This window comes from Caretta caretta, chromosome 4, assembly GCF_965140235.1.
Source record: "Caretta caretta isolate rCarCar2 chromosome 4, rCarCar1.hap1, whole genome shotgun sequence".
NCBI lineage: Eukaryota > Metazoa > Chordata > Testudines > Cheloniidae > Caretta > Caretta caretta.
In genome coordinates this window covers 28,724,086-28,751,719 of record NC_134209.1, presented here as the reverse complement: position 1 = coordinate 28,751,719, position 27,634 = coordinate 28,724,086, and the positions used below count along the sequence as shown (strand labels likewise).

The 27,634-nt window shown below is 41.5% G+C and overlaps 1 protein-coding gene across 6 annotated transcripts in view; it reads left to right on the top strand.

Moving 5' to 3' along the window:
* WDFY3 (WD repeat and FYVE domain containing 3) overlaps positions 1-27,634 on the top strand; it is a 306,761-nt gene that overhangs the window by 217,184 nt on the left and 61,943 nt on the right. For all 6 annotated transcript variants that reach the window (XM_075127477.1, XM_048848044.2, XM_048848041.2 and 3 more), the window contains 7 exons: positions 6,286-6,420; positions 9,214-9,393; positions 11,896-12,129; positions 13,290-13,389; positions 16,707-16,867; positions 18,390-18,619; positions 19,622-19,731. In XM_075127477.1, the coding sequence (XP_074983578.1) occupies positions 6,286-6,420; positions 9,214-9,393; positions 11,896-12,129; positions 13,290-13,389; positions 16,707-16,867; positions 18,390-18,619; positions 19,622-19,731 (1,150 nt within the window). The remainder of the gene's footprint in view (positions 1-6,285; positions 6,421-9,213; positions 9,394-11,895; positions 12,130-13,289; positions 13,390-16,706; positions 16,868-18,389; positions 18,620-19,621; positions 19,732-27,634) is intronic.

The window sequence follows — 27,634 nt, the reverse complement described above, 5'->3', positions numbered from 1 at the left end:
GAAAAGGAGTACTTGTGGCACCTTAGAGACTAACCAATTTATTTGAGCATGAGCTTTCGTGAGCTACAGCTCACCTCATGCTCAAATAAATTGGTTAGTCTCTAAGGTGCCACAAGTACTCCTTTTCTTTTTTCTAATAAATTGGTGAGCCATGATTTCCCTTTACAAAAGCCATGTTGACTCTTCCCCAAAATATTGTGCTCACCTATGTTTCTGATGATTCTCTTCTTTACTATACTTTCAGCCAATTTGCCTGCTACTGAAGTTAGGGTTACCAGCCTGTGATTGCCTCTGGAGCCTTTTTTAAAAATTGGCGTTGCATTAGCTATCTGCTAATCTTCTGGTACAGAGGCTAATTTAAGCAATAGGTTACATGCCACAGTTAGTAGTTTGACAGTTTCATATTTGAATTCCTTCAGAACTCTTGGGTGAATACCACATGGTCCTGGTGACTTATTGTTTAATTTCTCAGTTTGTTTCAAAACCTCCCCTACTGATGCCTCGATCTGGGATAGTTCCTCAGATTTGTCACCCTAAAAAGAATGACTCAGTTGTGGGAATCTCCCTCACATCCTCAGCAGTGAAGACTGATGCAGAGAATTCATTTAGCTTCTCCTTTTTTTCCTTGAGCATTCCTTTAGCACCTTCATTGTCCAGTGGCCCCACTGATGGTTTGGTAGGCTTCCTGCTTCTGATGTACCTAGAAAAAAATTATTTTTTGTGTCTTTTGCTAGTTGCTCTTCAAATTCTTTGGTACAGTATATGCATGTCAGGGATTCGTGTATTTCAAAAAAAAAACCAAACCCTAGGATGACTAGGTTTCTGTGGTCCTGAGGGAAAATTCCTACTTTAAACTGATAAACTGCACTTTAGAATGGACTCAGTTAGCACCTACATCCCTTTACAAGCAGGAAATAGAAAACAAAAATTTGAGTAGTAGCTGTAGATAAAGATGTTCTTTTGAACATCTGGATTTGCATAATCATTAATGCATTATAGCCCTAGTCAGTAATGCTGTATCCTATATTGAGGTAAATCCCTAAAATTCCTTTAAATGAATTTGAATTTAGTTAAAGGAGTACAACAGCTTTAAATTGAAGGTGGCACAATCAATTAATTTTTTTTAATTGCAATTTAAAATCAGAGTTTGATCAGTGTTTGTTTTTAAAAACCTTATCGTTTTTTGCTGGTCTTCTGTTTAATTATGTTTTTTTTTGTTTTGTGTTGTAATAGCATTCTCTGAAACTTGATGGAAAAATGTGTTTATTTTTTAAATATGCGGCATATTGTGGATTTTGTTCTGAAAACTGATCAAGTAAGTTGAGGTGACAGCATTAGTACAGCATTCTGTTGACAGGTTTGCTTGAGATTTGGAGCAGAGTTGTGAAAGACTGAGAAAAAGAGATGTTTAGTTCACAGGAGCTAGCAAACGGAGCTGTAAACAGGGGAGTTTGAGTGGGAGTTCTGTTGGAGGAGAAGGTATTTGTGTTTGGTTTTGTATTGGTAGTATTTGTATGTGTAGAGGCTTGTAGGGGCTTCGTGCTGGGAGAGAAGCTGAGCCCTGATTAGGTGGGCAGGGCTTCTCTGACTAGGGGTCCTAAAAGGTAGCAGCAAGTCAGGCAGCGGCACATACAGCTGCAGCGGCAGAGGAGCTAGCAAACAGAGCTGTAAATAGGGGAGTTTGAGTGGGACTTTGTCTTGTGGTGCTTGTGTTTTGCTGTGGGTGGTGGTGTTTTGGTGTGGTTTCTATTTCCCAGATTAACAGGATTTAGGTGGGAAGGCAATGACAGATACAGAGGTAGCAGTGGGAGTGACCCATGTAGTGGAAGACACAATGAAGATGACTGGATGTGGAAGCTGTGGTATGTACATGATCCTGCAGGGGGCACCTGGTAAGAGTTTTGTCTGTATGAAATGCCGTCTGATAGAGCTGATGGAGGAAAAGATCCGAGGTTTGGAGATGCAGGTGGAAAGTCTGGTAGAGTTTTGGAAGGGGTTTGAGCAGATTATGGAGCAAAGACATGAGGTATCTGAAAGGAAAAGCTCAGACTTGCAGATGGAAGCAGGACTGGGGAATTCTGAGGGGAGACTGGGTGAGGAAAGTGGTCAGTGGAAGCATGTGACTAAAAGAACCAGGCAGAGGAAAAGACGGGCTAGTGAAGGAGAAATAGAGCTCAGGAATAGGTTTGCAGAGTTGGAAAATGAAGAAGGGGCTCAACAGGTAGTCACTGAAGGTGGAAGGGCAAGGAAGAAGAGAAGAGCAGCTTGTCCTATAGGAAAAGGGGAAGAGTTAATGGAGATTACACCAAATATGAGCCCCAGGAGGATACAGGATGGGTTAAAGAGGATTACAAGGGAGAATAGGAATGGAAAGAACTTGCAGCCAGAGGGAACAGGGGATAGACTGGAGAATAGCACCGTCACTAGGAAAAGACAGGTCTATGTGATTGGGGACTCTTTACTGAGAGGAATAGATAGGCCTGTAACCAGAGCTGATCCAGAGAATAGGAGGGTGTGCTGTCTTCCAGGTGCTAAGATACGGGATGTAGACCTGAGGTTGAAAAGGATTCTAAAGGGAGCGGGAAAGAATCCCCTAATTATCCTTCATGTGGGAACAAATGATACGGCTAGATTCTCGCTGGAAAGCATTAAGGGAGACTATGCAAGGCTGGGGAAGACGCTTAAGGAAATTGAGGCTCAGGTGATCTTTAGTGGGATTCTGCCTGTTCCTAGAGAAGGGCAACAAAGGTGTGACAAGATTATGACTATCAACAGATGGCTTAGGCAGTGGTGCTATAAGGAGGGCTTTGTGATGTATGGCCACTGGAAGGCATTCATGGATAGAGGACAGTTCTCTCGGGATGGACTTCATCTGAGTAGGGAAGGAAATAGACTTCTAGGATGGAGGCTGGCACAACTGATTAAGAGAGCTTTAAACTAGGAATTAGGGGGAGATGGTTGGGAGATGTCCAGGTAATCTCCATGCCAGAATTTAGCATTGAGAGGAAAGAAAAAGAAGTAAGAGTGGATACAGCCGTGGGTAGGAGGAAGGGCAGTGTAGATACCAGTCTAATAAGGTATACTGGCTGTAGAATGACCGTGCCTAATAGGGTACAGAATGTGAGTGAGGCCAAACAGCAAAAATTAAGATGTTTGTACACTAATACAAGGAGCCTAGGTAACAAAATGGAGGAACTAGAGCTACTGGTGCAGGAAGTGAAACCAGATATTATAGGGATAACAGAAACATGGTGGAATAGTAGTCATGACTGGGCTACAGGTATTGAAGGGTATGTGCTGTTTAGGAAAGACCGAAATAAAGGTAAAGGTGGTGGAGTAGCACTGTATATCAATGATGAGATAGAATGTAAAGAAATAAGAAGCGATGAAATGGATATGACTGAGTCTGACTGGGCAAATATTAAATTGAGGAAGAAAACTATTAGAGCCTCCCCTGGGATAGTGCTTGGGGTGTGCTATAGACCGCCGGGATCTAATTTGGATATGGATAGAGCCCTTTTTAATGTTTTTAATAAAGTAAATACTAATGGAAACTGTGTGATCATGGGAGACTTTAACTTCCCAGATATAGACTGGAGGACGAGTACTAGTAATAATAATAGGGCTCAGATTTTCCTAGATGCGATAGCTGATGGATTCCTTCAGCAAGTAGTTGCTGAACCGACTAGAGGGGATGCCATTTTAGATTTGGTTTTGGTGAGTAGTGAGGACCTCATAGAAGAAATGGTTGTAGGGGATAATCTTGGCTCAAGTGATCATGAGCTAATTCAGTTCAAACTGAACGGAAGGATTAATAAAAATAAATCTGCAGCTAGGGTTTTTGACTTCAAAAGGGCTGACTTTCAAAAATTAAGGAAATTAGTTAGGGAAGTGGATTGGACTGAAGAATTTATGGATCTAAAGGTAGAGGAGGCCTGGGATTATTTTAAATGAAAGCTGCAGAAGCTATCGGAAGCCTGCATCCCAAGTAAGGGGAAAAAATTCATAGGCAGGAGTTGTAGACCAAGCTGGATGAGCAAGCATCTCAGAGAGGTGATTAAAAAAAGCAGAAAGCATATAGGGAGTGGAAGAAGGGAGGGATCAGCAAGGAAAGCTACCTTATTGAGGTCAGGACATGTAGGGATAAAGTGAGACAGGCTAAAAGTCAAATAGAGTTGGACCTTGCAAAGGGAATTAAAACCAATAGTAAAAGGTTCTCTAGTCATATAAATAAGAAGAAAACAAAGAAAGAAGAAGTGGGACCGCTAAACACTGGGGAAGGAGTGGAGGTCAAGGATAATCTAGGCATGGCCCAATACCTAAACAAATACTTTGCCTCAGTCTTTAATAAGACTAAAGAGGATCTTAGGGATAATGGTAGCATGACAAATGGGAATGAGGATATGGAGGTAGACATTACCATATTTGAGGTAGAAGCAAAACTCAAACAGCTTAATGGGACTAAATCGGGGGGCCTATAATCTTCATCCAAGAATATTAAAGGAATTGGCACATGAAATTGCAAGCCCATTAGCAAGAATTTTTAATGAATCTGTAAACTCAGGGGTTGTACCATATGATTGGAGAATTGCTAACATAGTTCCTATTTTTAAGAAAGGGAAAAAAAGTGATCTGGGTAATTATAGGCCTGTTAGTTTGACATCTGTAGTATGCAAGGTCTTAGAAAAAATTTTGAAGGAGAAGGTAGTTAAGGACATTGAAGTCAATGGTAAATGGGACAAAATACAACATGGTTTTACAAAAGGTAGATCGTGCCAAACCCACCTGATCTCCTTTTTTGAGAAAGTAACAGATTTTTTTAGACAAAGGAAACGCAGTGGATCTAATTTACCTAGATTTTAGTAAGGTGTTTGATACCGTGCCACATGGGGAATTATTAGTTAAATTGGATAAGATGGGGATCAATAGGAAAATTGAAAGGTGGATAAGGAATTGGTTAAAGACTACAACGGGGAGACTACAACGGGTCCTACTGAAAGGTGAACTGTCAGGCTGGAGGGAGGTTACCAGTGGAGTTCCTCAAGGATCGGTTTTGGGACCAATCTTATTTAATCTTTTTATTACTGACCTTGGCACAAAAAGTGGGAGTGTGCTAATAAAGTTTGCGGATGATGCAAAGCTGGGAGGTATTGTCAATTCAGAGGAGGATAGAGATACCCTACAGGAGGATCTGGATGACCTTGTAAACTGGAGTAATAGTAATAGGATGAAATTTAATAGTGAGAAGTGTAAGGTCATGCATTTAGGGATTAATAACAAGAATTTTAGTTATAAGCTAGGGATGCATCAATTAGAAGTAACGGAGGAGGAAAAGGACCTTGGAGTATTGGTTGATGATAGGATGACTATGAGCCGCCAATGTGATATGGCTGTGAAAAAAGCTAATGCGGTCTTGGGATGCATCAGGAGAGGTATTTCCAGTAGGGATAAGGAGGTTTTAGTACCGTTATACAAGGCACTGGTGAGACCTCACCTGGAATACTGTGTACAGTTCTGGTCTCCCATGTTTAAGAAGGATGAATTCAAACTGGAACAGGTACAGAGAAGGGCTACTAGGATGATCCGAGGAATGGAAAACTTGTCTTATGAAAGGAGACTCGGAGCTTGGCTTGTTTAGCCTAACTAAAAGAAGGTTGAGGGGAGATATGATTGCTCTCTATAAATATATCAGAGGGATAAATACCGGAGAGGGAGAGCAATTATTTAAGCTCAGTACCAATGTGGACACAAGAACAAATGGATATAAACTGGCCACTAGGAAATTTAGACTAGAAATTAGACGAAGGTTTTTAACCATCAGAGGAGTGAAGTTTTGGAACAGCCTTCCAAGGGAAGCAGTGGGGGCAAAAGATCTATCTGGCTTTAAGATTAAACTCGATATGTTTATGGAGGAGATGGTATGATGGGATAACATGGTTTTGGAGTGGTGGGTGAAATTCTGTGGCCTGCATTGTGCAGGAGGTCAGATTAGATGATCCTAATGGTCCCTTCTGACCTAAATATCTATGAATCTATCAGTTCATTGGAGAGAGGGATTTTCAGACAATTCCTTGTGATGATTTTCAAACAATTCCATCATCTTTTCATGCAGTTCTTTGGGGCTGAAGCTTGGAGAGAACATGGTTTAGGGTACTTAGATATATCATGTCAAAATAAGTGAACAAATCACTGGTAATAGAGAAAAGCAGAAAATCAATCAAATTGCATAGGAACAAAGGTTAATTTTAGCTTTTCTCTTTCTTTCTTCCCTCTCACCTCCAATAGTTTGACTTAGATTCTATCTGGACATTTATATTCGGAGTTCCTGCCTCCAGTGGCACTGTGGTGTCTTCAATCAACAATGTTTGCACAGAAGCTGCCTTTTTATTATTGGGAATGCTCAGGAGCATGCTGAATTCAGTAAGTATAGAGTCCTGTTGGGGCCCGTCCGTACAGACCTCCTAGTCTCTACTGAACTCCGAAATGCAAAAGACAGATTAGAAAGGTTAGTTTTTCATTGAACAATGATGCAAACCAAAATTATAAATCTGTCTCTTAGTTTGGGTTGGCAGAGGTTTGTTGTGTTTTGGGGTTTTTTTGTTTGTTTTGTTTTATTTGACTATCAATTTTTATTTTTAAGCATCTTTTAAAATTTTTAACTATTTTAATTTTCACATTTGTGGGAAATTAAGGGGGTTGGGGTTAGGGGAGATGACAGGGGTTGCAGTGGGCTCACACTTTGTACTTAACCAAAAAGTGGAGCTGATAAAGTGCCTTTGGCAGAGATTAGGAAATTTCTTTTCTGATTTACATCATTGGGGAATATTTAAGACTTCAGTGCCCATCTGCTTGGAGCTATGTGAGTTAAAGATTTGTGCATGAAGAAGCATCCACATACAGACAAGTCAAGTCCACTGACTATTAATAGCTTTCCTGCTGGAGGAAATCCACTAGGTGCCAGGAAATGTATTGTATTTTTTTTTAAATGCTGATTCTAAACTCTTCAAAAGAGAGAGTTTGACTTCCCATATTTACTTTGGCATGGTGTGTGTATCTGTTCAAACGATCTCCCATGCAATAGTTCTTTAACTTTTGCAGAAATTATTCAATCTACGTTTTAGAGAGAATTGTTTAAATGGATACACGTTACCCTGCTAGTCCACCAGGGATTCTGGCCACAAGAGCTGCAAGAAGAGACTCCCAGGCTGGGAGAACATAATTCTCCAGGTCCAGCAACAGTCTACTAACTTTTAACATGTTTTGTGGGACAGATCTCATTTTGTTCCTCTTGACATAATAGCGAAGAGGTGGTCAGTGGAAGTTGGTGGGCAGATGAAGGGGCAGTTATTGATGGAATGCAAAGATGCCATAATTACATAGGAAGAGAAGGATAAAACCGGAGGAGAAAGGGGTGAAATAGACAGAAATTAACATGCACAAAAAGAGCAAATAAGCAAAGGTTAGAATAAAATTACAAAATTAAAATTGTTTTCCTTCTTCATCCATCTTCTCCTTCGTATGTCTACTTAGGCTCTTTTCAGAGTAACAGCCGTGTTAGTCTGTATTCGCAAAAAGAAAAGGAGTGCTTGTGGCACCTTAGAGACTAACCAGTTTATTTGAGCATGAGCTTTCGTGAGCTACAGCTCACTTCATCGGATGCATACCGATGAAGTTTCCACGGTATGCATCCAATGAAGTGAGCTGTAGCTCACGAAAGCTCATGCTCAGGTAAATTGGTTAGTCTCTAAGGTGCCACAAGTACTCCTTTTCTTTTTACGTAGGCACTAGCACTGAGGTCTGTCTGTGTGGTTCTCAATACAAGATTTCATGTCTGTAAAATACCTAGCACGCTTTTGTTGACCTGTGGGTCTGAACCTTAATGATAAACAAGCTGTGACTGTGGAAAAAGTCTAGACAGGGAGTTCACCCAACCATTACAAATGGTATAACTGAACAGAAGAAATCAGTAAACTGGAAACATCTGTTTTCATTGTAGTTAGTTTCTGATTAAGCTAGATTCATTACTGAGTGTTCATTATGAATAATAGAAATTACAAGCTGTGCGACTTAGAGGAAGTAATGAAGGTTTTAGCTTTGATATTGGTTGCTGGCTTATAATGTTTATTAGACAGACACCTATTATCCTTTCAGCATTGGCTTCGACCTTAACTTGTCGTTAATTTACTTAAACTGCAGAACAGCTCCCCTTTAGCTGTTCTGCAGTTTATCCTGCAGACTTTTGATTTAATATATATAGTATAGAGGACATATTTTCATTACTCCAGTGCCTACAGTGTGTAATATAAGCCTTTTCTGAAAACAGAGTAAAATCTGTCAGGCCCCCCTTTATATCTTACCCTATTTGGATAATAAATGCTATTTTTTCAGTGCAGTAGAGTACTTCTTAAAGCCTCGTATTCAAGAAACAAGTTACATATTAAGTGGTGCATGAGCCATCAGATTCTGCTTAGCTGGATGTGGGTAAAGAAGGTTATTAGCTTTCCACTCATCCTTCTGACAGCATAGATGAGGCTGTTACTGGCATATAGTGTACCCTTCCAACAGCTTCTGGATCCCTTTTGGGTAATGGTAGTATTCTTCCATCTGCATTGCCACTTTCCCTCCCCCTTAGAAAGCATCTCCCAGCAGACTTCCTAGACCAAGTCTCTGGTTTCTTCATCAGTAAGAAATGTATTTTTTCCCACCATCCAAGAGACTGAGTCTCATCTTGAATTGCCTTGAGAAGTGTAATATTATTTGGGAGGGGTTACGTTAAGACTTCTGCTCTATCTCCTGTTTGATAGCCTTTGTTCATGTTACTCCCCTTGTATTGGTATTCTTTTCAGTGTGTGCAACAGCACCAACAGATAGCAATTCTGAGACTGCAATTGCATGCTCAAGCCACTATGAATAATTGTATGTGTAGGCAGCATAGATTTAGATTTAGATCCTAATATTACATTAAAAATCATATGATATTCTTTGCATGCCGATAGGCATGAAATATTAACTTAGCTAGGAAATTGTTACATTTATATGGGGAAAGTTATTTCCTCTCTCTCATAACATATACATACCAGTAGTTGACAAGTAGCGTTTGTACTTCACTGTGACATAGCTATTGCTCTTTAAGAAAATACACTACTTTAGAAAGAGAGTTCTTTTTTAACTATTGCCATCTACAATAATTTTTGCAATTTCTTTTCAACATAGCCTTGGCAGTCAGAGGAAGAAGGCTCTTGGCTTCGAGAATATCCAGTCACCTTGATGCAGTTCTTTCGATATTTGTATCACAATGTTCCAGACCTGACTTCCATGTGGATGAGCCCAGAGTTCCTGTGTGCATTGGCAGCAACCGTGTTTCCTTTCAACATCCGACCTTACTCTGAGATGGTAGGTAACTGAAAAATAGAATACACTCCAGCCAGGATATTGAGTTTTCACTTGCCTGTCATTTCCCTCAAATGTAAGCCAGTTGACAGCGTAGCTACAGTGATTGACAGCATAGCCACGGTGAATAGGCTACAAGTTAAAGACGTCTTCATAAGATAGAAGTAGGTATGTAGTGGTTGTTACAGCAGGATCACATGTTGCTTCTCTGAGGTCCTGTTGACATTTCTTTTATGAACTCCATTTTTTAAAGGAATTGTTACCAATCTGAGATCTGAGCTGGACCTTTATACCTAGATTCTTAGACCAAGAGCATATTATTTTTCACCATGTAAAGAAAATATTTTATGTCTAATTAGACGATGAAATTAATCAGGCCTTCAAATATGAACAAATGACCAAAAAAATCTTAACGCTAAATTGGAGGTCAGTTTCTGCACTATGAAATTTCAAGCCATTGCTCTGGGGGAGTTGTATGCATTTTACTGAATATTTTTCTTTGGTGCATTGTCTGAGCACCTCATGGATTTTAATGAATTTACCCTTTTCAGCACCCGTTCAGGGTAATGTGGGGTAGTATTGCCTCCATTTTACAGGTAGGGAAACTGACACAAATAGCTTAATTTACTTGTCTAAAGTCAGAGAAGAAGCATGTGGTAAAGCCTGAAACTACAATCACAGTTCTCCCAAATCCCTCTCCAATGCCTTAACCACAAGACCATCCTTCCTCTGTTACTCAAAGGCTATAAGTACACTGCAAACCACTGGCAGTGGCAGGTGGTAGGTACATATAGCCACATGCCATAGTGAAAAGCAGGCTGCATCCACACCGCGGTGCGTTGCTACACATGTCAGTGAAAGGCTCTGGCAGTGGGGAGGCAGTGGGAAAAGACTCCAGCATGAGGGAGCTGCTGGAGACTTTCCTTGTTGCCTCCTCCCTGCCAAAGCCTTTCCCTGTAGTGGAAAGCCACCCGGCAGTGGGATGCTACATTGCTAAAAATAGCAATGTGGATAGCTGAGGCACTGCTTGGGTGTGTGGAGAGCTATGTGGGGTACAGACCCGAAGGGTTTGGGCATGTCTTTACTTCCCTAACAGTGCCTTGCTGTCTACACTGCTGTTTATAGCCATGAAAGAAGATATGCAGTGTATATACTCTACGTGCTGCTGTAAGGAGTGTGCGGTGTAGACTACCAATAGATGTTACGTTCCAACCTGAAGAGGAGGCAGGAGTTACGTTGTTTGTGTTGCCTTCTTTACATGCCGCTTGCTGGAATTTTCTTCTTGCTGGCTGCGTCACTCTGAATGTCACATTACAGATCACACCATCATACTTACAGAGCAAAAAGGGAAAGGAAAAGAGTGATTATCTATGGCTCATGTTGTAACACAGTGTTATTGATTGAAACGTTGACAAAAATATAACCAGAGATATGAAGAAGTTTAATGGAGAATAATATCGCTTCACAAACTACTTCTAGTAGATGCAGCTATTGACATAATGTCTCCACACCAGGTATAGGCACAGAGTTGGAAATGTACAGACTAGTGTGTCTTCGGTACAGATTCTCTTATCCATTTTTAAATTTAACTTGTATTTGAAATAGGTGCACTCAAAATTCATTCACTTTAACTGCTTTGTTCAGTTAACACGAGCTGAAAATATACTGCATATAGCAGAGTGCTAATTATGAAATGATAAATGTCTTGTAAATTACTTTACAGAGAACAGATTGCTAATTGTGAAATTACAGCTCTCTTACCTTTTTCCCACTGAAGGCATGATGGAAATGAAATATCTGTAAGGCTGTTTACAGTAAGAGGAATGACTTAGCGTATAATGTGGGGAAATGTTGGAATAGTAGAAAAATATCTCTTCCCAACTCCTTTGTGATCTTAAGCTAACTTGAAAAAACCTCAATAGTGTCTATGGATAGTAGTGAAAACAGTGCCTGTCAGTCTTTCAAAACTTACATTTAAGTAACAAATATGTATTACACTTTCCATATCTGCATGATACTTCACTAGAGTTAGAAATTTGTTCACTTGGTAAATCTCAACAGTTGTCAAAAGATGACAGTTTGTACCCATTAATGAATTTGGGGTGGGGGTGGGGAAATCCTCCTAAATTGAAATGCCTCTCTTAGATTGAATTTAAAGTTCATTATTAGGAATCTTGCTTTGTTGCTCATATAGTTTTGCTGTAATAGCACACTACAAGGAACTCTTTCACCATTGCCATGGTACCCTTCATGAGCACAAAAGCATGTATGTATGTATGTATTAAAAACAAAAGAGAGAGCGAGAGAGATGAGGAGTTCATCCTGTTTCACACTGGGCAGCTGAGACGTGGGAATGACCATCTTTCAAAAAAGGTATCTTCAGAGAAACAGAATTATGGGGTAAATAAATAACTCTCACATAAAATAATATGGAACAAAACCAGTAGCAGTTAAGGAAATAATGGCAAAGTTGTAGGGTTTTAACATGTTGATTTTTTTCCATAGGTTACTGATCTTGATGATGAAGTTGGATCCCCAGCTGAAGAGTTCAGAGCATTTGCAACCGACACTGGCATGAACAGGAGCCAGTCGGAGTACTGCAATGTGGGCTCCAAGACGTACCTAACCAACCATCCTGCCAAGAAGTTTGTGTTTGACTTCATGCGTGTGCTCATAATCGATAACCTCTGCCTCACACCTGCTAGCAAGCAGACTCCACTAATAGACCTCCTGCTAGAGGTAGGACTGCTATTTTCCTGCTCTTTTTACAGAGTAAATTTCATATGAAACTTTTTTCGTATGTAGTTGGTTTTTGAGGTTGTAATAAACGTTGAATATCAGGTTTTCTGTAGATTTATATAATGGTTTTAAATTGTCATTTAACACCCACCAATGGCGTTTAGAGACACTTTATGTACTCATGTTTTTAAATGTTTGGGGGTTTTTTGCTCTCCATTGTTTAATACCTTGAAGTTTAAAAATAACTTAAAAGAGGTACAATCTCAGTCAAGCATGGAGAGGTTATTTAAAACCTCATCAGTATGTAGGTCCTAATTGATTATTTAAGCTGATGAGCTCACTCAGTGTGGCATTGGGGGGAAAGGGTACTGATATTACAGTCCTGGGATACGCCAACAGAGAGAGAAGTAAGAGAACAGTAGCTAGGTAGGATTAGCAATGTATTGTAATAAAACTGTTGCCTCTTTAAGAGCAGGTAGAAAAAGAGGCCTTGGATGCAGTGTCACTTTCCATAACCTTCATGGTGTCTCTGTATGAGCTTCAGAAGTCTGTTTGTGCAGCTATCCCAAAGCTAATATTGAAATTTTAAAAAGTCTTTCGGGTTGATATATTCATTCAAATAGTTAATTTAAATGTGCCATACACTAGTGGATGCCAGTGTGAGCTAAGGAAATAAGTCTGTTTTTCCCATTACAAATATCATAAGTTATTTATTAATATTTTAGTAGTTTGTTACAAAGAAAATAGGCTGGCAAAACAGAAATTTGCCTTATGGAAATAAAAATAACACTCTATGCGGTATAAAATGACACAGTGCAACCCATGGATTGAACTCCATCCTTAAACTTACTTTTGTAGCAGTGGCTTTAATTTAAGGCAGGGTTGTAATTGGGCACATGTACTCCAAGAGGCTTAGAAATCAGAAATGGGGGAAAGATCATCCAGTCTCTCTTGCCAAAGCTGGACAGGTCCCAGTCATGTGTGTTCCAGAAAATTAGATGTTTTTATTTATAACAAATAATTGATAACATTCTTAGATTTTATGTACCTAACAAGGTGAAAATTTCCATGGAGTAACCGTAGTTCAACATATAGTATCATTTTCTGTTCTGCGGCTATTTCCTTAAAGCAACTTACTCTATCTATTGATTGTGTTGAAGGCTTCCCCTGAAAGATCAACAAGGACACAGCAGAAAGAGTTTCAGACTTACATTCTGGACAGTGTGATGGACCACTTACTTGCAGCTGATGTTTTATTGGGTAATTTGTTCTTTCCTTTTCATTTATTGATGCACGTATCATAGAATCATAGAATATCAGAGTTGGAAGGGACCTCAGGAGGTCATCTAGTCCAACCCCCTGCTCAAAGCAGGACCAATCCCCAATTAAATCATCCTTTTTCCATTACCAAAGCCAACATCAGTCTTTGGTGGTTTTGTTTTTGTTTTTAATTTCTTCTTCCCCCTTTCCTTAAGATTTGGTTCGCCTTATCTTCTGTATCTTTTTGTCCCTTGATATGTAAGGGGATGTATTACTTTTCTTACACTCATGACAGCAAATCTCCATCATGCCCAATCTGTGAACCGTTAGGAGTTCAAAGACTGTTATACATGTGAAGCATGTGTTACAATTATGAACCAAAAAAAATTTGGCCGAGAAAGGAAGCAAGAGAAAATGGGACTGAATTTTATCATCCCATCCCTGACCCGCACCATCAGTCATGCCCTCTTCCCCTCAACAGAGGGCTTGCCCTTCCCCCAGGTTTAGTTGTTGCTGGGGCTTGGATTGCTAAAAGTTGGCCTTCTTTCCTTTCCCATCTTTTATTATTTTATTGATGTTACTGCAACAACCAAGAGAACTTTGTGGGATTAGGGCCTCATTGTGAAGAGTGCTGAGCAAACACGACACTGTCCTTTTCCATGAAAAGCTTGTAATCTCGATGGCTGTGTGGAGGGCTGACAGAGGAGAGGCAGATGATCATGAGATGGCTCTGAGATGAGTCCAGGGAAGTCACTGCTCAGATGCCCAGTTTGACTTCATGAAAAGAACAAATTTGTCACTGTCCTCTGCTCACCAATTGCAGATTTTGTGGAGGCTGTTATTAAAAATGGCAGCAGCCTCTTTTCAATCAAGTGTTGCTCCCCTTTTCCATGGTTATTGCATGTAAAGTCATCTATAGGGGACAGTCTCTTCTTTTGGAACCAGAGAGAATGGAGAAGCATGCAGGGGTGGGACTTTACCTCTTTTTAAACAAAACTAAATATTTGCAGGATCCAAAAAGTTATACCTCCTAGGGTCCAATTTATTAACAGAGTAATTCCAAAATAATAGTACACGAAACCCCAAAGCAAACCTTCTCCTCAGGTTTGCCTGCCTTTGTAGTTACGTCAGTTCAACTGAAGCCTTCTCCCCAGGCTTGGTTGCCCCAGGATTTCTTTGTTCAAGACTTGTCTGTTCTAAATTCTAGCTGTCTGGATGAGGAATGTTCTCACTTTCCTTGTATACGTGGGGGTAACAAGTCAACTGTACCAGTGAGTGAACACAACCCCACTTAATGGTTCGCAGCAATATGAACACCTGGTAATGGTGGAGAGTTTGAGGCAAACACTGTAAGCTTGTTACAGTGCCTCAGAATAAGTTCAATATTAAAAAATAAAATACAGTTGGCATAAAACTCCTATTGATCCTCAGTTTTTACCAGGTGAGGGCCAGTGGGGAGCAAGATACCAACTGTTTGTAAACACACACAGTGATTTTTTTAAAAGGACTGTGTGCACGAAGCCCATGGTAAGGGGCAGTGCATAAACCTACTGTTGTGGGCGTGCACTGGAAGGCATTGTGACTCAGAGCAGCAGCACCCCTTCGGGCTGACAGTTGTTTTTGAGGGGGAAGTGATTTACCAAACCCATTTAAAGGGAGTAGCATGCTCTTGTCCCCATTCAGGGTGCCCGACCATCTCCTTTGGGTTGGAGGTCAGAGCCATGGCTTCATCTGGCTCGCACCCAATTGCTCCTGCGGGGAAGCAGTTAGAGGCACTGCCCCTGTATTCCCGTAAGGGTCAGGACTGCTGTTATGGCCAGCCTCATGCGGTTGCAGAAGCAGGAAGGGGAATCCTTATTTCCTTCTACTCCACTCATCAGCAGTATAAGAACTAGCTACTAGCTGGTCAAAAGGAAACAGGAAACTGCTAGCAGAGCCTGTGACAAGGGCCGTGCTTAGCATATGAATGCATGAGACACACTGGGGACTTTGACTGTTGTTGTAAACTAAGATCTGTTATTTGTTAGAAAATGGTTTTGTTTAGCACTAGTTTAATATGAACAATATCAACATTACAGTCTACAGAACAGTTTCTAGTAAATAGCACACTCCATCTGAAAATCCCCAGCTCCTTACATGCATTCGTGTCTGAATTCTTATTCCTTCTCGGAATCTGTGTCAGCAGATGTACATCCTGCTGAGAACGCTAATTCACTCTAACTTTTTGTTGCTGGTGAACTCAGACATGAAATTGTTATTCCTGTCATGAGGAAGAAACCCACACAAGCGCATATTTTGGCTGTAGGTGTTCTGTGTTTTTTTAACAGTTTGTTAGTTCCTGTGCAAATGAAGTATAGGTGTTCGTGTTAGCAGGTAAATACATACACCATTGGGCATTAGACAAAATACAGATATGCCTTCCTATTATAAACTTGATGTATCAAATTAACTTGGAGGTGGTTAGTATTACAGTAGCAATTTTGGGTCTCCAGTGCTAGGTGCTGTGTATGTGTAAGAGAGAAATATAGAGGTGCATCATATATGGAGATTTAGTGCCTTCCTTTGGGAGACCAATATGCAGGAATCCTCAAATGATGGACTGAAGGCCTCAATGCTTAAGGAACCATCTCTTGATGGGAACCGTCTCATCAACTATTCTCCTATCTGAACTTCCTTTTTTGGAAAAATGTTATTGGGGAGGTTGTGGTGAGGCAACTGTGTGGAGGCCTCAGATTTCCTGGATTCCTTTCAGTAGCTTTAGACTTGGATGTGGCATAGATGTTGTGTTGATCTTGTTAGCCATCATGCTCCAGAAGGTGAACAAAACCAGGTGTCCATGATGCTTCTCTTATAGCAGACCAATAACGGATACAAAAGATCATGTTATGAACTTCATGAACTCAGTCATGAGCACAGGGAGTTGTACTTGTGTGGCTCTGCTCTGTCCTCTTAGAGAGATATCAGTTGGTGGAATAAAGCCTTACCCAACAAATATTAACACATCCTTCAATATGCACGTATGGCATTGTTTTTCTTCCTTCCTTGTTTTGGTCTGTGCTTAAAAATATGCCTTCAGTGCCCACTTCACATTGTCACTATTACAGTTCAATAAATATCTTGCATATGACATTAACCTCCTTTTGTTTGACTGACAATTCCAGGTAGCATTTCATTCAGATGACTGTAGCACTTTCACCATGTTGCAGAATAAAGAAATTAGTCTTTAGAAGCTATTGGGCATGCTGAACACAAATAGGTGATTGGAGAGGGGTTTTGTTGTTGTTGTTTAAATCATTTTATGTTCTTTTGTAATTTAGGTGAAGATGCATCTCTGCCTATTACAAGTGGTGGCAGTTACCAGGTGCTGGTGAACAATGTGTTTTATTTCACACAGCGTGTGGTGGATAAGCTTTGGCAGGGCATGTTCAACAAGGAATCCAAGCTTCTTGTAGACTTCATCATTCAGCTAATTTCACAGGTAACAGTTCTTCATAGTAGTTGTATTACTGCAGTGCCTAGGAGCGCACGTCATGGTCCAGGACCCCTCAGTGCTCTACAAACACAGAACAAAAGGGTGGTCCCAGCCCCAAAGAAAGCATATTTGTTTAATTAGTGTAGTTTTAAAAGATTGTCCAGAGCACCTTATCTTTCTCCTTGGCAGTGTGATGATGATAAACATGATATAAATGCCTAGACGAATGGAAACAACTCAGGACAAGATATCCCCTTTCATCCCCAACATCTTGGGCCATCCACAAATTATTTGTCAGACTCTGTAGTTATATTATTGAAGATCTGAACAATCTTAGGTGTCATTTTACAAGCCCCTAGTGCATGAAAATTCCAGAGAAATGTATTAGGCTGTTACATACCAAAGGATTTGCAAGTTTGCGTACACAGTGTTTCGACATTCTCATGCCAAACTGGGAGAGGAGACTAAAAGAGCAATGTTTCAGAGTAGCAGCCGTGTTAGTCTGTATTCGCAAAAAGAAAAGGAGTACTTGTGGTATCTTAGAGACTAACAAATTTATTTGAGCATAAGCTTTTGTGAGCTACAGCTCACTTCATCGGATGCATTCAGTGGAAAATACAGTGGGGAGATGTATATACATAGAGAACATGAAACAGTGGGTGTTACCATACACACTGTAACCAGAGTGATGGGTGGGGGGCTTTTGTAGTGATAATCAAGGTGGGCCATTTCCAGCAATTGACAAGAACATCTGAGGAACAGTGGGGGGGGGGGCAGGCAATGTAAGTTTTCATGTTAGTGCTCTGTCTTTGGAAATATATGGGCTTTTCTCCTCAGCCTTTTTCTTTTTTTCCCCTTTTTGAGTCTGCACCTTCATAGCATGGCCTGTTGGTGTTTATATGTAGCGGATCAGTGTTCTGCTATGATACAATGTTTTGATAGTGGGTTTGACTCATGTACCTGTCTGAGTATGCTGTATTCAGCTCTCTGGTGTCTGAGTGCCTGATGAAGAGAGAGGTCTTGTCTATTCTGGGGATATTTTCCCAATTATTCAGGCTTAAAACCATTGCTGCAGTATAGATAAGACTCTGATGCTGGGAACCATTTTTATAACTGGAGTAGTTAAACTTGATTTCAGATTAATTAGATTTAAAACTGTTATGAATTTGTGAGAGGATTTCTGGAGTAAGATGAGTCCAACGATTCCTCTTCCTCCTCCTCTTCCACTGAAGCTCATTGAGAACCTTTGTTGTGAAAAATTAGAACACAGCATTTCAATAAGTTACCACAGAAGTTGCCATAAAACAAAATTCTTATCACTCCATTTATCAACATGACTTCAGTTCTCATTTCCAGGCAAGCAAGACATTAATACATACTGGGATTGAGCTAAAGAATTAATCAGTACAAAGATCTTTTAGTAAAATGAAAGTTTTTTGAAAAAAATCAGTGTCGGATTTGAAGAAATAAGTTTGTGTGGAGATTTCACTGTCTGACATTATATTAATTGTTTTGTGCTTTCCATCAGTCAAAAAGAAGATCTCAGGGGTTATCACTGGATGCTGTTTATCACTGCCTGAATAGGACCATCTTGTATCAGTTCTCAAGGGCACACAAAACTGTCCCTCAGCAAGTTGCTCTCCTTGATTCTCTAAGGGTCCTTACGGTGAACAGAAACCTAATTCTGGGACCCGGGAACCATGATCAGGAGTTCATCTGCTGTCTAGCTCACTGCCTAATTAATCTGCATATGGGGAGGTAAGTGCCTCAAACTTAAATTCATCATACTAGAGTCAGTCTTGTACAGTGTTTCTTCTTCCTCTCTAAGCTATGGCTGTTTACTGATGAATCACAAACAGCTGGCAAAATTGTGGATCTCTGTTTATAATGTTTGATGCCAGGAAAGTTCAAGATAACTGAAATGGTTCATCTTGAACAAAATTACAATTAGGATTATACCCCTCAGACTGTATTGCCCATCTCCTTTTCCACAGCTATGTTAAGGTATTCGTACACGAATATACCTTGTTCATCAGCCTTATTAAGCTTTAATAGTGTAAAATATCTGCAAGATATTGCCAGCAAATGTCAGAAAACAATAACAGTGAAATGCTTGTAATAAGTGTGGTTGATAATCAAAGTGGGATGTGAGTTTCAAAGAGAAAAGAACTAGAATTATTTTGCAAATAATGATTTTTTTTGTGCACTCATTGCCTTAGCATCTGGGCATACAACATTGGTTAAAAACAATCAGGCATTATATCAGCTCTCTACACCAGCAGCATAAATAGCCTCTTCTTTGTATCACCTTCCTAAACCGTTATAAATAACTGATGATCTGCAGTCTGGCAAATGCTTGACCAAATAATGTGTCTTGCACTCTGTTGTAAAGGTCAGGAACACCAATCTGAATTTCCATATTCTTCCGGTGAATTTTTTTTCCTGGTTCTTTGTATTTTATCTGTCTCTTGAGTATTAATACCAGCAGAAATCTAATGCTTCCCATTTGACACTTGTCATCAATTTGAATTGTACAAGTTTCACCTTATCTTTCCCCAGTGACTTTAGTAGAAAACCATGCCCTTCTTCATAAAACTGCAGCTCAGAGTGAGGCTGCATATCCCCAAAACAAGAGGGACCAGAAGCATGTCTCTGCTCCTGTAGCAGTACGCGTTGATTCGGTTTGATGATACCACAGAAAGATTAACCACTTCAGTTCTTAAACCCTATCTGCTTCTGTTCATTCTAAATTTATTGTAGTGGTGTTGATGGGTTTGGACTGGAAGCGGAAGCCAGGATGACCACTTGGCACATTATGATCCCCTCTGACATTGAACCAGATGGAGTCTACAATCAAGATATTAGTGAAGGTAATTAAAAAAAGCAGCTAAAGCTAAGATCAGATTTCTGTTAATACCACTAGATTCTTAAAATGTTCTTATTCTTCTCCTTCCCTTCCTCACCACCATCTTTTTTCCCATTTTTTGGTGCAGGGTGTTGGCGGAAGGAGAGGGTGGTTATCTGAGATGGTAAACATATCAAAAATGTAGAACACTTCACAGAAATATTGAGGAGCATCCAGTGACAGCTATCTATTTATCAAAACAGTGTGAACATTTCAGTCCCTTCCTGATATGGATATAAAGGCCATTAAAAGTGTTAACAATACTAATTAGACGCAAAATTTGTTTATATATACAGAGGTTAGTCCAATATGAATCGATAGTTTTGTGTATGTCAGCTAGATCTTGGTAAACAGAGGTAAGAAGTAACTATGATTAGGCAAAAGGTATATAATTCAGTGAAAACAGCAGGATCTGTCACTTACTGGAAATTAGCTACCAACTTGGTCCAGAGAGGGAAACTGGGATTATTACAGATGGGTGTTGAAAAGCACTAAAGAGAGTAGGTAGGATGCCTGAGAAGCAGGTAAGAGAGAACCACCAAAGAGCCCCTAATGATACATGAAGAAAAGAAACAGGCGAAACAGGAAGATATGGAAGTAGCAGTTTTAGGAATCAGGGGCATGAATATAAAAGTTAAGTTCACTGTCAATCCTTATCGCAGAGAGAGAGTGGCCACCCTATTATTGTTCTGTACCCTTCTCAGTGTTCACCTGTATCAGTTTGACAAAACCAACCCTTAGAGGAGAAGATTCAGTGAGGTGAGCATTTCTAGTTTCATGAAGGTTGTATATATTATTACGTACACAAAAAACTATGTTAAAAGAACATTAGGTTGCAAAGTCAAAGACTCAAAACTTAAGAAATACCAGAATTTAAAGTTGCGCTTGCAACCTTAATTCCACTCCTTTTGCATGTGCATTATGATACTTTTTGATTACATGATCCCATCCTGCTTTTTCCACAGGACCCCTGCCTCATTCAGTGAACAGTGCTCAGTGAATGAGCAGCTATTCAGTATTTTGTTTTTCCTCATTGTTCAGTGTATGACCCTAGGCCTTATTTACTGCATATTTATTCAAACCTTCCTCTGAAGACAGAATTATTGATTTCCTCATGTATTTTTCCCCTAAGGTACTCATTGCAAAGCATCTGAGTGTTTCACAAACATTAATTCTTCTGTGAGTGCTGGTCCCTATGGGTATTCACTGTGGGTGGGTGTGCACGCCTGGGACCAGAAATTTGTCAAAAGCAGTGTCGGTTGGTCCATGCCCACACTTTGCGCCGCCTCATGCTTTCAACTGAGGGCATAAAGGCCTGCACAGATGATTCACCTCTCCAGTTCCTTTCCTATGGCTCACGGTTTGGTTGGAACCTCCTGTGTCCATTCTTCTCTTCTTCTTTACTCCTGCACAGAATCTGTAAATATTGTAAATAATAGTTTAGCTTAGATTATTAATTTAGTTTAATTTTAGTGCTACGTCCCCTTATCTCCTGTTGTTTTCAGGTACCTGTTATGCCCTAAGTACCAGGCTTTCAGCCTTGCCTGGCCTGCCCCACCCCCCGGGTCTTCCTGGTGAGTGCCTGTATTGCTTCAGGGAGTTTAACATGCCCTGGAGGTGTGGCGTCTACCATACTTCTCTCCATGTACCGTGTACTGTCCATATACTTTGAACTTAAGCTTTGAAAACACTTTATGGAGCTCTCTGAGACCTCGCTTGGATCCTGGGCCTTCCCTCTCCCCTTCCACCTTTCTGGGCAATGTTTCACTGGTGTCCTGAACCAGTAGTTTGGAGTCCTTCACCAAGCACAGGTCTTTACCAAGCAGAACCATGAGGAATATAAGAGCAAATGCAAGAAGACGGATAAATCTATTGATGGATCCTTGAAAAAGAGTCCATCTTGCCCCTTTGTCTGATACTGCCCAAAACTCCGTGCTCTGGAATGGGTGTGCCTGGAGTTTGTAGAGAAAAGGCAGTACCCTGAAACCACATAGTGAGGGACTGTTAAGAACTCCAGGAAGGTCAGAAGGGATCATTTCCCCCTGCTCTGACAGTACTTCCCCCATACAGATCCTCCAGCTTCAAGAAGGCATATACAGTCCAGACAAAGCACAAGACTATGGGCAGTTCACTCAGAGAGGTCCTCACTATGCTGTCCTGGAGGACTTATCTATGTATGTGGACCCAGAGACTCTGATTCTCTTAGAATCAATCCTGCTGCAGAAGGTCCTCTCCCCAGCAATGCTAGTACTAGGAACAGGAGGATCAGCCTCATCCACTTCACTTTCCATCTGTCTGTAGTCCCAGTCAGCTGGAACTAGATCCAGCAGCCCCACCATTGGAATGTGAGGAGTCCTATTCATCAGTTGCAAATGAGCCAGTACTGATGGTCTCTCCAGATACCCAACAGAGAGCCATCAGCCCAGATGAGGCTTTGAGAACCACTCTCCTTCCCTTTCATCCCCACCATCAGTAATTCTGACCCAAGGACCAATGATCTCCATTGTGAGGTCCAACTCCGAATCCCTGTGACTCATCCCATCATTCTTATTGGGGTCTTTGGGACCCTTACTACTTTCACCAAAATATGGGACCCAACATTCTGCACCTAGAAGTGTTTAACACCAGGTAAACAACCGTGGCCCCCACAGAAACAGCTGATGGAGGAGGATGAGCCAGAACCGCCAATACCACCAGAGTTACCAGATTGATTTTCTTCATTCTCTGCGTATGAGGCAGTATCACCAGCCTCCCTCTTACACCCAGATGATTTTAAACAGTACCAGGATCATTTCAGGAGAATTGCAGATGCTCTCCGGTTTCCACTAGAGGAGATCCAGGATCTGGCACATAAGTTCCTGAATGTCCTTCAGGCTACAGTGCCCTCCAAAGTGGTATTCCTGTTTAAAGAGGCCATCATGGAACCTGCCAGAGTGATCGGGCACACTCCTGCCACCTGAGCCCAGATCCCGCAGAGGGCTGAAAAACATTACTTTGTTGCCACCCGAGGAGTGGAATTCCTGTTTTCCCACCCTAATTCCAATTCCCTAGCAGTCCAGGCAGTTATAAAAGAAGCCAGCTACACCAACCCAAATCCACTCCACCAGATAAAAATGCCAAATGACGTATTTTCATTTTCCATACTCCAAATGAATCTATTTTCTTCAAAAAAAAGAAAAGGAGTACTTGTGGCACCTTAGAGACTAACAAATTTATCTGAGCATAAGCTTTTGTGAGCTACAGCTCACTTCATTCTGAACAGCAAACTTCCAAGCTTTGATGTTGAAATATGGCCTCTTGAATTATAACAAGCTTTTAGAGTTCATGAACAAACTTCCTCAGGAATGCAGGCCTAACTTTCAGGCCATTCTGGAGGAAGAAATGCGAGCAGTAAGTTGTTCCCTTCAGGCATCCCTTGACACAGTAATAGGCTCACTGGTTACCTCAATAATCCACGAGACAGCTTCATGGCTGCAGACCTCTGGGATCTCCAAAAAGGTCCAGACCACCACTGAGGGCTTTCCCTTTGATAGCAGCAACCTCTTTAGTAACCAAACCAATGAGTTGCTCCATACTCTCTAAGATTCACAAGCTATCTTCATCTCTCTGGCTATTTATACTCCGGTACCCTGTAGAAAATACCCAGGCCTCATCTCCCTTGGCATTGACTGCTGCTGTCTTCCTACTGATAATGTATGAACCTCCAAGAACCATCCTGAACCCCTGTCCTCCACTTCGCAGCCACGTCTTAGAAAGTTGTTTAGATGAGACATTTATGGGTTGACAGCCAGTCTCCCTTGCCCACTGTCACACCCTTTCTCCTGGTGTGACATGCTATTACAATGGACAAGTGGGTCCTGAACGTTCTATGAAATAGCTATATGCTAAAATGGCTCCCTCCTCTCCCCTCCCCCTACCTTCCAAAAAAAAGACAAAAACCTTCCTTGTCCCTTTTCAGAGACCACTCTCATGAGAGGATTCTGAAATGGGAGGCAGACTGTCTTTGTCTTTTTCAACTGGGGGCAGTAGAGACTATATACCACCCTCTCACATAAGGATGGACTTTTATTTTAGGTATCAGAGTAGCAGCCGTGTTAGTCTGTATCCGTAAAAGGAAAAGGAGTACTTGTGGCACCTTGGAGACTAACAAATTTATTAGGGCATAAGCTTTCGTGAGCATCCGATGAAGTGAGCTGTAGCTCACGAAAGCTTATGCTCTGATAAATTTGTTAGTCTCTAAGATGCCACAAGTACTCCCTTTCTTTTTATTCTAGGTACTTCCTCATTCCTAGAAAGAAAGGTGGCTGGAGCGCCATTCTGGACTTCAGACAATCAAATTTCTTCATACAATACTCAAAGTTCAGAATACCTGACCACTCTGGCCTCTATAATGCTCTCCATCAATTCAGGCAATTGGTATATAGCCCTCAATTGGAAAGACATATTTTCATGTGGACGTTCACCCTGCTCACAGAAGATTTCTGTCCTTCGTAGTGAGCCAAGAACACTTTCACTACAGCGTGCTCCCTTTCAACCTCTTGGCTGCCCCGGGGTATTTACAAAAGTTATTGCAGTGGTGGCCACTTACCTGCACAGACAAGGAAGACCAGTATTTCCTTTCCTGGATGACCGGGCTGTTCGCTGGTCAGTTATACCAGGAGGTACATGCAACATCCACCATCTCATTTTCACTCTTTCAGTCACTTGCAGTGCAAGCCAATTTAGGCAAGTCCATGTTCACACCAGACAAACCATAGAATTCATTGGGGTGAACTTGAATTCAGACATAGTGAGAGCTTACTTACCTCAGGAACAGTTCCTTGCTATGAGGGCTCTCATTGACCAGCTTCACCTCAGACTTACAGCCCTATTCTACCTGTTCCTGTTGAGCCACATGGTGGTGTATGCTTATGTCATTGTACTTACAATGCCTTCAATCTGGTTATTGTCAGTCTGTGCCTCAAAAAGGGACTCCTTGGACAAGAAAGTTTCTCTTCCTTGGGACATGTTGACATCTCTCACCTGCTGGGACAACCAGGACAAAGTATGCATGGGGTTCCCTTTCATTTCTACATATGCAGTCATCTCGGATGCCTCCCTACTAGGATGGGGAGCACATCTTGACAGCCAAACAGGCCAAGGCTTCTGATCGCCTCAGGAATCCAAGCTACATATCAACCTACTCAAGCTTTGAGCAATTCATAAGGTATGCAAGACATTTCTACCCATCATTCAATCCACCCACTTAGAGGTCAAATCAGACAGTATGGACCTCTTCTATTATATAAACAAGCAGGTAGGAGCAAGATCCACCCCACTTTGCAGAGAAGTGGTCTACCTCTGGAACTGGTGCATCAGGCAAGGAATCACCCTTTGAGCAGTACACATCTCAGGAGTGATGAATTCACTGGTGGACAGTCTCAGCAGCCTTCGCAAACAGAGCATGAGTGGGAACATCACCCATCAATAGCACAGCATATCTTCCAACAGTGAATGTTCCCATCTTGGGATCTCTTTGCATCCTGAGACAACAAAAAGCACCTTGCGTACTGTTCCCAGCCAGCCCAAGGCCTCATTATCAGAAGGGACGTCTTCCTGGTGCAGTGGTCAGAACCACTGATGTATGCCTTCCCTCCCATACCTTCGCTTCCTTGTGTATTCAGGAAGATCAAACTCGATAGTGATCCTTATGGTGCCTTGGTGACTGAGGCAAATCTGGTTGACTGCCATACTACAGCTAGCCTCTCACCCATGTGTCTACCTGCCACCATTCTGGAACCTGCTTTCCCAGAATGAGAGAACATTGAAGCGCAACATCTCTACATCTGACAACATCATTGTTGATGGGCTGCATGCATAGAGAGCATGCTATGGGGGAGTTCAGTCCATCCTCAATACCAACAGGAGACCCTCTACGTGGAAATGCTACTCTGCAAAGTGGAAACAATTCTCCCTTTGTTGTCAGCAGCATCACTTACATGCAGTGGCACTGGGCATTCCTGTCATTCTGGAGTATCTTCTCTCACTCAAGATAACCGGCTTATCAGTCAGCTTCCCCACAGGTACATTTGACAGCCGTCAGCACTTCCCAGCCCCAGGTGGAGGGCTACTCAGTCTTTATTCACCGTATTACTGCAGAGTGACTGAAGGGATCATAAGGACATTCTCTCCAGTTTCAAAACAAGTCCCTGTCTGGGATCTGAACCTCTTCCTCTCTGCACTCATGAAACCACCATTTGAACCCTGGGCCTCCAGTTCTCTCCTTCACTTTTCTTTGAAAATCGCCTTCTTGATGGCAGTTACCTCTGCTAGAAGGGTTGGAGAGCTTGGGATCCTTATGGTGGATCTACCTTTTTGCAGCTGTTCACAAGGTTTCTTTCTAACTCCATCCAGAGTTCCTACTGAATGTTCCTTCTGAGATTCACCTAAACCAGACTGTTCACATTCCAGTGTTTTACCCAAGCCTCACCACAACATGGAAGAGACAAGGCTCCATTCCTTGCACATGTGCAGGGCTGTAGCCTTCTAACAGCATGGAACGGCTCCCTTTCGGAAGTCCCTAAGGTCGTCTGTCACCATTAGAAAGCTATCTCTTGCCAAAGGGTCTCTAAGTGGATTTCCTCCTGCATCATCCTTTGCTATGATCTCATGAAACCCCATCCTCCTCAAATTGTCAAGGCCCATTCTATGAGAGCTGAAGCAGCATCAATAGCCTCCTTACAGAAAATCCCCCTCTCAGAGATAGGCAGAGCAGCTAGCTGAGGCTCCATACGCAACGTCACCAGATATTACGCACTAGTCCAAGCTTTGGCTGGGAGGGAGTGTCCTTGGCCTTAGTGATCCCCCACTTTGTGGTACAGCATGCTTCCTTGCACCCTGATTCTCAACAAATACTGCTTGGGAGTTACCCACAGTGAATATCTATAGGCCCAGCAATCAAAGAAGAAAGAAAAATTACTTACCTTACAGTAACTCTTCAAGATGTATGATCCCTATGAATATTCATGACCTGCCTTCCTTCCCCTCTGCTCGCATCATCACGTGATTCATGGCAGAGTCAGAATTGGAGAGGTGGTTGGTTCACACTGTCTTTTATGTCCTCGGCTGAAAGTATGAGGAGGCACACGTGTGGACCAATGGACGCTAATATTCTGGGTGCAGGAGCATATGCGTTCCCACAGTGAATACCCAGAGGGACCACACAGCTTGAAGAATTCCAGTTACTATAAGGTAAGTAACCTTTCTTTTTCCCAACATCTCTGTGAGACTAAGGGGTATTATCCCCATTTTACAGGTTGGGGAGCTGAGGCATAGAGAGACTAAGGTCAGAAGTTTCCATTAATTTTTGGTGGCCCTTTTGAGACACCTACAACCTGAATTCCATATGTTCAAAGCACAGCTTCCATTGCTGTTCTGAATGCTCAGCACATCAGACCCCAGGGTCTCAAATCAGGCACTGAGAAAATAAGAAATGCATAATCAGTGATTTCCTGTGGAAAAGTTTGATGCAAGTTACTTGCGTAGTGTCACACTGGATCTCCATGTCAGAGGCAGGTATAGAATCCAGTTGTCCAGGGTAGCATTCAACGGCCTTCACCATGAGATTATCCTTTTTCTTCCTGCAATCCCTTGCCTCCTTCTCTACACACCTTTCAACTTGTACAACAAATGAGGCAGGGGACTTATAGGCAACAGCCTCCTTTACTAACACAGCTCTGACTCCTCTCCAGAGCAGATCCGTACTATGCATTGAATAAAGCAGGAGTCCTATGGAAATAAAAGTGTGTGATCATGTAATCAAAGACGGTATCAAAGTGCTTATGCACAAAGGGGCTGAACTGAGGTTGCACAGGCACTCTTAATAGTGG